Source organism: Marmota flaviventris, chromosome 4 (genome assembly GCF_047511675.1).
Source record: "Marmota flaviventris isolate mMarFla1 chromosome 4, mMarFla1.hap1, whole genome shotgun sequence".
Taxonomy (NCBI): Eukaryota; Metazoa; Chordata; class Mammalia; order Rodentia; family Sciuridae; genus Marmota; species Marmota flaviventris.
This window is the reverse complement of record NC_092501.1, coordinates 59,764,298-59,775,931: the sequence shown is the minus strand read 5'-3', so window position 1 is coordinate 59,775,931 and position 11,634 is coordinate 59,764,298. Positions and strand designations below refer to the sequence as shown.

Below are 11,634 nucleotides of genomic sequence, written 5' to 3'. Positions count from 1 at the left end.
TCTGCAGGACTCTCGGAGCAACCGGGCGCCTTTGTAGGTGAGGGCCGCGTGAATGGAGCGCCCGGCGTAAAGCAAAGCCTGGCCCCGTCGCGCGGCCGGTACCTGCTCCCGAGCGTGAGTGCTGGCTGTCCGCCCTGCGCGTGCGCGCTGGGAGGGAGTGCGAGGCGAGCGCGCTGGGCCGTTGCGGGCGCGTGACTGCTGAGGTTGGCGGCGGCCGGCGCGCCGCGCGCCCGACGGGCCGATAGTTGCGGGGCCTCCCGCCTCGCCTAGGGCTGCTAGCCACCGTGGCGGCCGCCGCGGACCGCAAAGGTCGGAGGAAAGGAGGGAGCCGGCCCCGGCACACGGAAGAACAGCCGAGCATGCCCCGAGACAACATGGCTTCCCTGATCCAACGGATCGCCCGCCAGGCGTGCCTCACCTTCCGGGGCAGCGGGGGTGGCCGCAGCGCTTCCGACCTTGGCTCGGGGTCTGGCCCGGAGGCGCCGATGCCTCCTGGCTTCCTTGAAAACCTGAGCAAGCTGAAGAGCCTGCTGACCCAGGTCCGTGCCGAGGACCTCAACATCGCCCCGCGTAAGGCCACGCTGCAACCGCTGTCGCCCAACCTACCGCCGGTCACCTACATGCATATATACGAGACTGACGGCTTCAGCCTTGGCGTGTTCCTGCTCAAGAGCGGCACGTCCATCCCGCTCCACGACCACCCTGGCATGCACGGTATGCTCAAGGTCCTCTACGGCACCGTGCGCATCAGCTGCATGGACAAGTTGGAGGCGGGCAGCGGGCAGCGACCACGGGCCCTGCCGCCAGAGCAGCAGTTCGAGCCGCCGCTGCAGGCCCGAGAACGGGAGGCTGTGCGGCCCGGAGTATTGCGCTCTCGGGCTGAGTACACCGAAGCCAGCGGCCCTTGCGTCCTCACCCCTCACCGGGACAACCTGCACCAGATCGACGCGGTGGACGGACCCGCTGCCTTTCTGGACATCCTGGCCCCACCCTACGACCCGGACGATGGCCGTGACTGCCACTATTACCGGGTGCTGGAACCTGTCAGGCCCAAGGAGGCCTCTGGCTCTGCCAGTGACCTGCCCCGAGAGGTGTGGCTCCTGGAAACCCCGCAGGCTGATGACTTCTGGTGCGAGGGAGAGCCCTATCCAGGTCCCAAGGTCTTCCCTTGAAGCAAAAGGCGCCACGGAGAGTTGGGCAGAAGACGTGCCGTACCCTTATCAGCCTGGCTGGCTGTGACCCACCACAAGGGCTCGCTCTCTCTCTCTCTCTCTCTCTGCCCCCTATGCCGGGTGTTGGATGTACTGGAGTGAGCAACAGCCGGTTCCTCTGCAGCTTGGGAAGCAGGGGCGACTGGACCACAGCCACCCGGCACGGTTATGGGGGCGGGGTGGGCGGGAGGCTAGGTTTCCTGGTACTGTCATTGCCACTGGGGCTTTGATCTGTGGGAGTGGGCTGGGGACTCTGAAGCGCTTCCATCCTAGAGCCATAATGAAAATATGCTTCCTCGGTAAACCATTCTGTACAGAATACACTAAATGATTTTCTTAATCCCACTCCTTTGGTAAATAGGATTTGGTTTTCACTGCTGCCCTTATGACCTTTTGATCCTTATAGTTTTAACTTATTGACTGAGCATGACCCAGTGGTTTGAATTGTTTGTAGTTCAAGTCATTGGTACAAACCAAGTTCTAAGAGTTGAGCTACTTTGAAAGTAAGTTGTCTTGCCTAATTAATTCCGTGTAAAAACTAAATCGTCTTTTCAGAATTTGGATATCACTGTCAAAACAACTATGCATGTCAAGGACAAGATTTATTCTCTTTCTTCCGCTTGCCCAGTAGCCACATCTGGTTTACTGGGGCAGCATCTACTAAGAAATTCACCTGCATATCTCAGAGAGCTGGTCACTTAGGGCTCATCTCCCTTCCCCGCCAACAATCTCCAGATCTCTGTGAGTTGAGCAGATTTCTTGTTGCAGATTCACCTTAAATGCAAGGACCATGTTATCCTCAAGTGACGTTTTTCTTGTCTCAATGAGTTGATAGTGTAATCCTGTGTTTTCTAACCAGAAGATTCAGAGAACCTGAATCAGTTATGCTTCCAAAAAACTGAATGTAAAACCTCTAGTCAATGTTGAAATCCATACCCCTGTTCATTTCCAATATCTTCTTGTAAAAGTAGATAAATATTGTTTCACATTCTCCCAAGAACTCTACTGTTTCAGAGGGCTGTGGTTCTAGCTGCCTTGCTGGCAGTGTTGTCTCAGCCCTCATCCTCAAATAATAGAGTGCTGTGAATTTGTTTCATCTGATGTCGATTTCTGTAGGAAGAAGCAGAAACAAGAGGTGGAAGGCATAGATGATCTAGCCTGGAGAAATAATAAATAACTATATTACTAGCCATTTAGAGCACCAAAACTTGGGATGAAATATTTTCTGCTCCCAATTCTTGATACGAACAGTTGTGCGATCTCTAGTTTTATTTTTGTCCTTTTTGTAGCCAGAGCAACTTTACCTTATGTACAAATGTATTAACACCATTTACTTAAGGCCATAGAGCACTATTTGCCTCTTTTTACTATTTATAGGATTCCTTTTTTCACATAACTTTTCATAAAAACAAACTATAGAAATAAACACATTAAAATTTGCCCAGCTGTCGTCTAAGTCCTCTTGATTGACTTGGCCATGTGGCAGTAGAGTTCTAATATCTGTAATAAAGGGATTTACTGGTATTGGTGAAAAATGTGTGTTGCCCCTATTGGGGAACAATATGTGCCTTTCCCTCTTGATGCATACTAGATTACAGAGACCCAGAGTAAAGAAGTATTTGTTCCCAATTTTTAAAATAGTATGAAAAAAAGCAAATTCTTAATGAGTGATTTTTTTTTTCCTTAAACAAAAAAGATGCAACACCACAAGCCACTGAAAACCTGTTGTAAAACCTGATACAGGTGTAATACCAAGCATTTCCTCCAGGGCTGCTAAAATTACCTTATTGTAGATCTCCTGATAATGTGGGTTAAAATGCCTTGAGGGCAATCTGAAGCCCCTCTTCAGGACTTTCAATTTGAAATAAATTCTAGGTATGATGATTTTCTTAGAAAACTTCACTAAATAAAATGTATTCATAATTGTGTGATTATCAGTCACATACTCTTGTGAATTACATTGTAGCAAAAGTTGATTAATATACAAGGATTGTTGATAGTAATGTATGTGTTACAATGCAATTTGGAGTTCATTAACCTACAGAAACACATCCTGGAAATAGAACAGTAATAAAGAATTATGAAAGACTTAATTACCAAAAAAAGTGTTAACATTCTCAATTATAAGCAATTTGTACGAAAAAAGTTTAAGGTGCTTTTCAAAGGAATAAATCATTCCAGGCCAAAATGGCAATATGATCTCTTTCTGGTCTAGTTTAATGAGAATAGAGAAACTTCTGGTTCACTAATAAATTCTGAGTAAATTAATGGTGAAAAAATGTAACATTTTAATGAGCCACTACAGACAGAATATGCTCATTACAAAGTAAATGTGCAGAAAAATTCTTGCACCTCTATGCATAAACTGTTAGTCAAGACTGACTTGGTGTGCTGGTACTGTATTTCCATATAATTCTGCAACATAGATTGTTTTAGTAGCAACTGTGGTATAAAAATGATCTTCCCCCTAGGAAAAACTAGTGAGCAAATAATATTAATTAACTTTTTTTCTGTTGAATAATAAATGCAATAATTACTTCTTATGGATGAGAGAGTTCTAAATACTTCTGAAGATTTAAAATTCCCTAATTATGGCAGTGACCAGTTATATGAATGCAGAATATTATGTACCTACCTAGGATTTTGAGATTTTTTTTTTACTATAATTTGATGGGTTGAATTTACACTTGCTGCTGTTCATTAATGAAAATGATAGTAGTATGTTTTATCAACAGGAGTTTTCTGAGCTTATCAACAGTATCCCTTAACTGCTCAGAATGCACACTTTTTATTTGCTTTGTCTCTTTGTAGTTGCCTTAGTCTTGGCATCTCAGGAGAACACTATTATCACTCCTCTATGATTCTGAATCCTGTGCTCTAGCTCTATCCAAGGAAGAAGCAATATATCTGTAATTCAGACCTCTACCCATTGCTGTTGCCTGAGAGCAGTGCTACTCCTATAACTGTAGGTGTAAATTCAGAACGTAAGGTTACATATTGACATTGAGCACTGGAAATCATTTGCTAATGATGTGGAATCTTCAAATCCAAGCATATTTTTATTTCCGGATTAAAATCAGTGTATTTATAGAAAATAAAGGCATGTTTTAAATTTTTAGAGGCAAATCTTGATTATTGCAAAATAGACAAGGAAAACATTAGATCAATGTTTTGATTACAATTAAAGATTCACTGTCCATAAGATTATGTTGTACTAAAAACTGGTGGCCTACAGATTTCAAAAGTCCAATTAATAGTAGAAACTTAAAAAATTAGTTAATTTCCTTGAGAATAATCTTTGAAACAGTATGGCTGAAAATACAACTGAAACAATGGCTGTTATAGCAAAATAGTATATTTCATACTATTTTGCTATAACAGAAAAGAGCTTCTTTTGTATTTTACCCAAAGAAAATAAGCCAGTACCAAAAAACAAACAACAAAAACCAATTACTTTCATCCTAAAAGGAAAGAATCTTAGGACTTTAGTATTTTCTTCTCTCCATTTTTCCCCCTGTGGAATTTGTATAGCTGCAGTTTAGATTGGCAACATTTTAGGTACTTGTGTTGATGGTGACCATTTCCCCCCCTCCAGAAAAAAATGCTAACTTATTTAACCATTAAATATTACTATAGCAGTTTTTTAAATAATATATGAAACCATTTGCCTTAATCTTAGTAACTGTTAGGCTGTTGAAATTAAATAACCTGGCTCATGAACACTTGAGAACCTTATTTAGGTTAAATGGATCTATTCATGACATGAAGTGAAACATCTCAAAAACATTACAAATCTTAAGGAGTTTCTCTCTAGAAGATATTGGTTTTTTAATAAAAACCAATAGAAACAGCTGAAACATCAAGAATATTCCAGAAAGCTTATATGAAAGATTAGAAGGAGCTGACTTATCTTTTCATGTCTAATTTCTTGAGCAAAGTTAATAAATGACTTCGAAAAGTGCCCTGAATGTTTTAAGCAGTGGGCCAAACAAACCTAAGTAAAGATATTGGCCGAACATGTTGAAATCTAGGAATAAAAGCCAGAAGATGAGTATGCACTGAGTTGTGGTGTTCTTATGGTATGTGTGTTACGACTACCTCACAAAGCCCAAGTCAAGGTGAAAGTGATTATGTGACCAATTTAGCTACCATCAAAATGTCTTCAGTCTTTAAATGTTTAATCTATTGCTTTGTAAACAATAGTTATCTTGATAGAAGATGGTTTGCAATTAAAATTTGGCAAGATAAGATTAGCTATTGTACAAACCTTGGTTGTACCATGTTTTAATATAATGAAATCTTAATAGGAAATATTTTTTTTAAATGATTATCAAAATGTGGCAGTTTTTATATTATCAAAATTGGATAAATAAGGATGGTAATATACTAGTTAGCTGGGAAATATACATTGAATGGGAAATCACCAGTCACTAGAAAAAAATCTGACACTCATATTTTGAAATCCCTATTTAGTAGTACTAGGAAGAGATTTTACTTCCTTGAAATAGGGATAGAAAAAGAAGATACAGAAGGAAAGGGTTAATTACCTTCATAAATTGAATTTCACATTCAAGTGCTGTTGAGGGCAAAAGGTGGTTTCCAGGAGTGGCTGTGGCCGTCTGCTACTCTGAAATATAGGCCATCAATTTTCAACCAAGTCTCAGAGAATCTAATGGTAGCAAAGGACAAGCAGATGAAGGGATTGTCAAACGCAGCAGAACAGTGGATACTCCCAACATACTACATTTGTGTACCAAGCATGGGTGAACTTAAATGATTTTGAGACCCACATTTTAGAGTAAAGATGATGACTTCTCAATCTGTTTGCTTTGTATGAAAAGTGGATAGAATAACAATTTTTTAGAGAATGTGTTTTAAAATCACTACAAAAGGCCTCCAGTAAAATGAACCCTGTAATATATTATTTTGTGAAAAATCATCCAGTATCATAGAAAACTATATTTGCTAACTTAATTTAGATTGACATTCTTTGAAAATTTTTAAGGCTAATGTTACCTGTCTCATCTAACAAGCCAGATATTTTGATGGTCACTTTTAAACCTGCTAAACCTATGGCAGATGAATGATCCTTCCAAATAAAGGCAAACAACTGGGAAATGAAGACTGGAGAGAAATGAGTCCTGGGGTAATTCCTTTGGCAACCCATTAGTGCTGTCATCAGCAGTGTCTGACAGCATTTTTGATCTGAAGAGGCGATAGTGCTTTCAAAAAGTTTTCTGTGGTCATGAGACTAATCCTGGAACCTGAAAGTCATTTCCAGCTTGACCACGCCACCACACTTTCCACAAAGCCACATCGAGTCTGAGTTCCAGGGCCTGGTCAGAGTTCTGAAAGCAATTGCAAATGTGTAGTCTCCGAGTGGGCACTTGTTTGTAAGTATTTATTTTCCGGAGCCCACTCAGGAGCAGAAAGAAGCTATAGGCTGTTAAAGAGGACGGAACAATGAGTCAAAACAACGCCTCCCCACTTTTACACTAATGCATGGGGGAAATCCCCACAACACTAGTGTTTGATTATGAATGGAGATTGCTTTGGAGTGAGAGGACTGGTGTCCATCATAGGCAAGCAAAGAAAACTTGCAGGTCTCGTCTTAATCTAAACACATTAACCCGCAGGTGCTTTGTGCTGTGTTTTAGTAGTTTCACAGATACTGAATGTTTAATTCCCACCCAGTAAATATTTCATAAATGATTCCTGCAGCAAAAATATTGTTGAAAAGTATTTATTTACACTATAGTCATAAACCATCCATTATCTAAACTTCAGTTAGTGGTTTGGTGTTAGAATAGGTGATTTATTTTTCCACAACTATTAAGAGCTAATAACCAAACGAATGGGCTCCAGTAACATTATGTACATTCTTATCTGAAATCTGACTACAAACATAACACTTTTAAGTCACAAAACAGAGCATACAAAAATATACTTTCTAAAAAAAAATTCCAAATATTAATAGGCAGAAATATACAGCCATACTTAACCCAGGGAGTGATTTTATTTTCCATAGTAAGGCAACCCATTTACATGCAGACCCTGTAACATTGTCTACATCACACAAGGCACCAAGGACACTTCCAACACAATTGCATGCATCCTAGTTTCAGAGAATATATGTACATCCCCCTTTAAATAAATTAACCTCTGACTCATTTCAAGAGATCATAAATGCTTTTTACATTTTTTTCCCGAAGGTTCAGAACTTGGAGAACAGTGCACATCAAAAATACACAAAATCTGAGTGGATATACACTGAAAATATAGTCTTTTCGTTTCTCAACTCAAAAAAGGAGCAGATATTGCTATGTCCCTCCCATCACATTGCACTTCTGTTCTCTGAGTTTATAATACATATTGCTTAAAGGGTTGAGACAACTAAATAAGCTTTGATTCACTGTTCTAGGGCCACAGAACGTGGCATGAAGGCCATGCTTTACTCACTGTACAGTGTCCCCCAAATCAGTCCCAAGCCATAAAGTGCACATCAGTTTTGCTTGTCTTTTTGCTGTCCCCACTTGAAGGGATCAGCATCTCCCAACCTACTGTAGAAAAAGGTCTCATATCAACTCTGACATCCAAGGTCAAAAACCTGTAATGGATCAAAATAAAGGGAAGGGGGAACAAAACCTAGTCAAACAACTCTTTACGGCAGGGTCAGATCTCAGCCCTCTAGGCTAGGGACCCTCGCCCAACCCTCTTCTGAGTTTCCCCATTGCCTTGGGGTGATAGTCAACTCACCTAAGAGAGACTAAAATAGGTAAATTTTAGGAAAGACTTGCTTCTAAGAGAAAAGAGGGGAAGGGCAGGATTCCACCAAGGCCCTCTGCTCAAAGAGGAGAGGGAGAAGCAGGGAAGAGTGGTAGTGTTTATCGTGCAGTTCAAATGGACAAAGAGCCTCTTGGGCCTTGAGCAACTCCTGTGTCAGCCTGAGTCTCATCTTAAGGTGTCCGGGTTCGTGAGGAGCAAGGGGCAAGTGGCCCTCCACCAATACTGCTGTTGTTGCTGCTGCACAGGCTGCCCCCAGCCTGTGAGCCCCCAGGGCAGGAAGCTGAGGAGGGGGCTGCCACGGAGGAGGAGGGGGCACTGCTTTTCCGCTCCTTCTGTCTCAGATGGATCTTGGTGTGGCGCTTCCTTTCATCACTCCTGGCAAACTTGCGGCCACAGTAGTCACAGGCGAAGGGCTTCTCACCCGTGTGGGTGCGGATGTGTGTGGTGAGGTGATCACTCCGGCTGAAGTTGCGCATACAAATCCGACACTGGAAGGGCTTATGTCCAGTATGGATACGGATATGCCGTGTCAGCTCATCAGAGCGGGAGAATCGTCGGTCACAGCCTTCTGCTGGGCATGGGTAGGGTCTCTCATGCACGGGTGTCTTGCTAGGTCTGTTGGGGTACTTGCGAGGCCTCAGAATGGGCCGCAGTGGCAGGTGGTGTGGGTTATAGGCGGCAGCAGCAGCTGCTGCTGAGCCACTACCAGGCAGCCGGGGTCCCTCATTACCTCCACTGGCCCCTGGTCCTGTGACCCCTGCACTGGGGCCGGCCAAAGTAAAGTTACGGATGGTAGAGAGTGGAGTGAGTGGAGGGGGTACCCGCAGGGAGTCCAGAGGACAGGGAAAGGGCTTGCGGTCTGGGCCAGCTGTACCATGTAGGTCTCTCTGGCACTGAGATGGAAAAAATCCAGGATAGTCTGGAATCATGGGGAAGAGACCTGGGTCCGTGGCTGGCTTGGGGGATGGGTAGGAAGGAGGTGGTGGGTAGGCCAGAGAGGAGGAAGTGGAGGTTGTGGATGCAGATAGGAACGCAGAAGGGTCTTGGTAGAGGTCTCCTGCACAGCCAGAATAAGGAGGAGGAGGCGGTGGTGGAGAGTAGAGGTGATCCAGCTCAGGCTGAGTCTGGGACATGGTGCATACACCCAGGGGTCCTGTGGCCAGTGGGTTGGGGGAGGCAGATGTGACGCTGGATGAGGCTGTGGTTGAAGCTGGGGAGGTGACCCCTTGCAGGATGCCTGCACTCACAATATTGATGATGCCTTCTGGATAGCAGCTGGCACCAGGGTACTGAGGGTCAATGGAGAACTTGCCCATGTAAGTGAAGGTCTGGTTTCTGGGCGTAGAGACAGGAGCAAAGCTGCTGGGATATGGCAGATCCAAGGACCTCTTCTCTCCAGTCATGTCAATGTTGATCATGCCATCTGAGAAAGGAAAAAGCAGAATGGAGGTGGAACAATGAGAATGCAGCCACGAATCCCCTTCTCACCCTCTCTCTCATGGGTCCATTCCTAAGGGCCTGGATCTCAGCACTGTAGAGTTGGGGCAAAGCCCAACAGGTGGGGAAACTGAGACCTAGAGACAGTACGAAGAGACTAACTCTACTCTGGGACTCAAGAACTACCTCTAGGAAAGCAGGATGAGTTCCTTCCAACGCCCCCCTCCCAACCATCTGTAGCTCTAGTCTCTAATAAAAACACCCAATAATAGCAAACAACAACATTAACATTTTCCCATCTGCCTGGAACTTCTCTCCTTTTCCTTTGCCTAGGGGTCCTACGGCTGGGTTACTAGGACAGACACCAGCCAAGAACGGACCAATCCCAGCTAAAGCCAAGAAGGTGCCAGCGAGAGAGAGGAGCCTGAGAACCGCGCGGGGATGAGAGGGAGAATATTTGGTTGCTCCTTATCCCCAATGCCTTCTCTCCCTCCTTCTCCCGCTGCGCTTTCGCTGAGGGCTGCTGGAGGAAATGGGAGGCTACGGAGGAAGGATCTTATAGGTTTTCCCTCTCCTCCCGGTATCCTCAGGCTTGCCGGACACTCTTGCGTCCCCCGCCCCAGCCCAAAACCCAAGACCAGTGGCCAGGCTCCGTGGAAGGCGCGGGGGCCGAGGAAGACGACTTCCTACAGCATCGCCAAGGAAACCCGCGGTGCCGGTGCCCCCGCGGGCCTCCCTCCACAGTCCGGGGGCTGCTTGCCGCTGTTGCCCGCCCTCCTCTACCACCTCCTCCCTGCCTCCCCCAACCGGAGCGCCAGCCTTGCTAACCCCCTCCACTTCGCGGGCGGCGCACGGGTGGGGGTGCGCCTTGAAGGCTGCGCGAGGAGCGCGCTCCAACCTGAGAGTCCACTGCCCGGGAGGGAGCTGTAGACGCTCTTCTTTTGCACTTTGCAGCCCGACCGTTCAGATGCGCAATTCTTGCTGGGAGCCCCGAACTTTATCATCACTTTGTCCCTACCCCAGGAGGGGAAAGGCTGAATGCGGCGGGACGAAGGGCCTGCGCAAGCCCCGAAGCCCTGAAAGGCGTCTCTCGCATCCTCATCACTGAGTCCGCCAGGGAACCGGTGCGCCACGGCACACGCACGCGAGTTAGCTGGCAATCTGGTACATTTGCCAGTGCTCCCATCCTCAACGCCCTGATCCCGTTCTCATGGGCTCCTCCTGCATTCACTTTCAGTCTTCAAAGCCAGGGCAGTCAAAGCCGTCCACCCAGATCCCCAATCCTCTCCTCCGAGTCCCGAAACACCCACAGCTCCCCACCCACTACCTCCAAGCCCTGCGAGTTCTAGCCTGCGGCGAGAACACGCGGCTTACCTCCGACCACTCCGTTCATCTGGTCAAAGGGACCTCCCAGTTCGGCATTGGGGAAGATGGTCACCGACGTGGCGGCGAGGTCTTCCACCGGATAGATGTTGTCAGACAGCTGGTGCACAAAACCACTGAGAGTTACTGGGATTTTGTCTACGGCCTTGGCGGTCATCATTTGCTCCTCGCACAACCTGGAGACCCAACTCCCTCGCTACCTGGACTGTCACAGAAGCCGTTTTGGAGAGGAATTGGACTGAGCCTGAGTTGGTATCTCCTTTTGCCCTCCACACTTAGAAATTACCACCACCAATAACAACAACAACAAAAAATCCAACAGAAATAAAACTAGCAAACAAGTTGCTGGCTTTTAAAGAAAGAAGAAAAAATGGCTATTTGCCACTGACTCTCTCCTGTCTGTGTTCCGGCAGTTGGGAAGCCAGGAGTTGCTGATGTAGTGTTATTATAACAGTCAGTGTGTCCCCTCGCCGAGCTATTAATCAATTGCTGCTCTCTCAGTTAGGCGGAAAGTGTTGCTGTAAGTATTTATGGGCAGGTTTCAAAGCCCGTGACGTCGCTGCCCATATATGGACTGAGGAACAGGGCTGGGCCAGGCGGCTTTTGCCGTCACATGGCTGATTTGCATACGGGCTCAGCCGCGCGGGCTCCGCTGGGCTCGCCACTACCGGTTCGCAGCCCGCGGAAACCCTCAGGGGTCCGAGGTGCACGACCCGGCCGGAGCCTGGGTCCCGGGAGCAGGGCTCGGCAGGGATGAGGGCGCGCAGTGGACCCCGCTGCGGCCACGGCGGGAGAAGGAGCGAGTAGGGACTGCAGC

General features: G+C 46.3%; 2 protein-coding genes across 3 annotated transcripts; one reads left to right on the top strand and one right to left on the bottom strand.

Annotated features, from left to right (window-relative positions):
* The first annotated feature begins 32 nt into the window (after positions 1-32).
* On the top strand, positions 33-5,269 carry Ado (2-aminoethanethiol dioxygenase). Its single transcript, XM_027931328.2, has one exon. It carries the CDS (start codon positions 360-362, stop codon positions 1,170-1,172), a length of 813 nt encoding a protein of 270 aa, XP_027787129.1. The 5' UTR covers positions 33-359; the 3' UTR covers positions 1,173-5,269.
* Positions 5,270-6,938: 1,669 nt separating this feature from the next.
* On the bottom strand, positions 6,939-11,304 carry Egr2 (early growth response 2). Of its 2 annotated transcripts, XM_027931141.3 has the most exons (3): positions 11,018-11,051; positions 10,809-10,917; positions 6,939-9,420 (listed from the first exon to the last, which is right to left on the bottom strand). In XM_027931141.3, the coding sequence occupies exons 2-3, from the start codon at positions 10,825-10,827 to the stop codon at positions 8,168-8,170; spliced, it is 1,272 nt and encodes a 423-aa protein (XP_027786942.1). In that variant the 5' UTR covers positions 10,828-10,917; positions 11,018-11,051; the 3' UTR covers positions 6,939-8,167. The 2 variants fall into 2 exon arrangements, with proteins under 2 accessions (XP_027786942.1, XP_027786941.1); XM_027931140.2 differs by having other exon boundaries at positions 10,809-11,304.
* Between the last annotated feature and the right edge of the window lie 330 nt (positions 11,305-11,634).